At 32.0% G+C, this 2,232-nt stretch overlaps 1 protein-coding gene across 1 annotated transcript; it reads right to left on the bottom strand.

The window, feature by feature from the left end:
- Nucleotides 1-1,129: 1,129 nt before the first annotated feature.
- LOC107667480 (olfactory receptor 52N2-like) lies at nt 1,130-2,026 on the bottom strand. The gene has a single exon (XM_016459149.1). The coding sequence runs from the start codon at nt 2,024-2,026 to the stop codon at nt 1,130-1,132; it is 897 nt and encodes a 298-aa protein (XP_016314635.1).
- Between the last annotated feature and the right edge of the window lie 206 nt (nt 2,027-2,232).

Raw genomic sequence — 2,232 nt, 5'->3', positions numbered from 1 at the left:
TTAAATGATTTTAGCAAATGGCTGCAATATAACAAAGAGTGAAAAATTTAAGGGGGTCTGAATACTTTCCGTACCCACTGTATGTATAGGGCAAATCACATCATTAATGAACACTATTTGTTATATGAAATGTTTCTTGTTTCTGTGAACATGGTTAAGAGCAACATTGCTTGTTAGGTGGGCATGTGCTTTACATATGGCAAAATATATAAAATAAGGGCACAACAGGAAACAGTATACTCAAAGTTGCTTATGGCATTGTGATTAACCTCTCATGGTAGTTAACTTTGCATTATAACTAAGCCTAAGGACAGTGTGACCAAAATACCCAGTAGTACTGAACTGCACATAGTTCACATGCACATATAACTGCACATGAAAATGCTATTCAAATGATTTAAAAAAAAAAAAAAAAAAAAACTTTATATGAAATATATTTATATTACCTGCCTTTATATTAATGCAATACAGAGAAATACAATTTTCTGTGGTCTCCCAGCGGTTTACATAATATTAGCGTTGACACATTTATTCTAACTATCGAAACTTATTAATTCCACTGGGACTACTGAATTGTTACAACAGTCAGAAAGTCTTACAATGCTGAGAGCTTCAGTGTTGACAAAATAACCACCATTTTCTCATAACACATGTATCAAATTCAGTTTGATTTAGCATTGTTTACAAAGCGGACAGATTCAAGACACAATTCAGGCAACGGGATATTTTTCTACATGCTATTTAATTCAAATTAAAATGCTTACTGTACCACAAAATGTAACCATACACTTATATGGATCACAGATACAAAGCATGCCTTCTGTTTTGATTCTGTTTGTTGATGATATACTGTACTAGCTGATGTCAATGTACAGATTACACTTATTTGCATTTGTGTATAGGTTACCATTTCTATTAGATGAGTTAACTGTGTTTAGACATTATTTATATTTATTATGCATTTATCTACAAAGTATCATAGAGCTTTAATCAAGACAGACAATAGCTCCTTGTATTAAGCTTATGTGTTTGAAGTGTTATCATGTTGTAATTTCCATTCATTTGTAAAAACCATTCATTTTTTAATAGGAAAGACCTTTGCATTGTTTATAAACTTCAGAAATGTAAGTCATATTTCTTTTGTTCTCCATCCATAGATTAGTGGGTGTAGACAACTTGGAAAAAGTAAGTATAAGATGCTTATACATATACAGTTACTAGAAGAAATGTTATTCCTTATTCTGTATGACAAAAATGCAATCAAAGCAGAAATCAAAGTAAGTGTCATAATAATTATGTGAGTAATGCAGGTATTGATGGCCTTTAAATGAGCCTTACCAGATCTAAACACAGAAGAAAAAATCACAACATAAGAAATGGTAATGACAATAAAAACAGTTGTTGTTATAAGAAAAGCAGCCAAAAGTCCTACAATGTTATTAATTGATATGTCACCACATGCTAACTGAACCAATGCCATGTGCTCACAAAAAGAGTGATCAATAACGTTTGTTACACAAAATGACAGTCTTCCAGCCAGAGAGACCATGGGGACAATCAGAAGTCCATTTCTGATTACTTGCACAACAACAAACTTTAGAAATTTAGGGATTTCCATGCATTTATGATAATAAAGGGGTCTGCATATCGCAAAGTAACGATCCAGTGCCACCCAGAAAAGCAAAGTAGATTGGAATGTTCCAATAAAATGAAGACCAAACGTTTGTATCAAAAAACCTGTTAGGGATATCCCACTCAAATTGAATAAGAGACTAAGAAGCATGTTAGGTACAAAAATCATGGGCATTATCAAGTCTAACACAGCCATAACACCTATTAGTACATACATAGGAGAATGCATAGACTTTTGAGATTTGATTAAATATATGAGAATAGAATTTGCTGTGATAGCCAATAAAAACATCAGAAAGAAAGGCAGAAATAAAAAAGGCCTCCATTCTCCTAAACTGTAGAAAGCAATTAATTTGAAGTCTTTGAATGAGATATTTTGCGCAAGTTCATTCATTCTTAAAAACCCTTTAACACACAGAATGTTCTTTTCAAACACATTAAGTTGATGAAATTGAGAAGACAAATCATATAGCAGCTTATCAAGTTTCACCACAGTCATATAAATTATAGTCTGCCAACAAATATAATCTCTGTAGTGTGACGCTAAATAATTTTCTAAATCACTATAAATTTTCAGTCATATAAGGTGTACAATAACAA

This window comes from Sinocyclocheilus anshuiensis, unplaced genomic scaffold, assembly GCF_001515605.1.
Source record: "Sinocyclocheilus anshuiensis isolate Anshui unplaced genomic scaffold, SAMN03320099.WGS_v1.1 scaffold1843, whole genome shotgun sequence".
NCBI lineage: Eukaryota > Metazoa > Chordata > Actinopteri > Cypriniformes > Cyprinidae > Sinocyclocheilus > Sinocyclocheilus anshuiensis.
Note: the sequence above shows the minus strand (reverse complement) of the source record. Positions and strands in the feature narration are given on the sequence as shown.

What these genes read in the sequence shown, in the direction of transcription:
- LOC107667480 (XM_016459149.1), bottom strand. Translation starts at nt 2,026, where the DNA reads ATGAATGAACTTGCGCAAAATATCTCATTCAAAGACTTCAAATTAATT.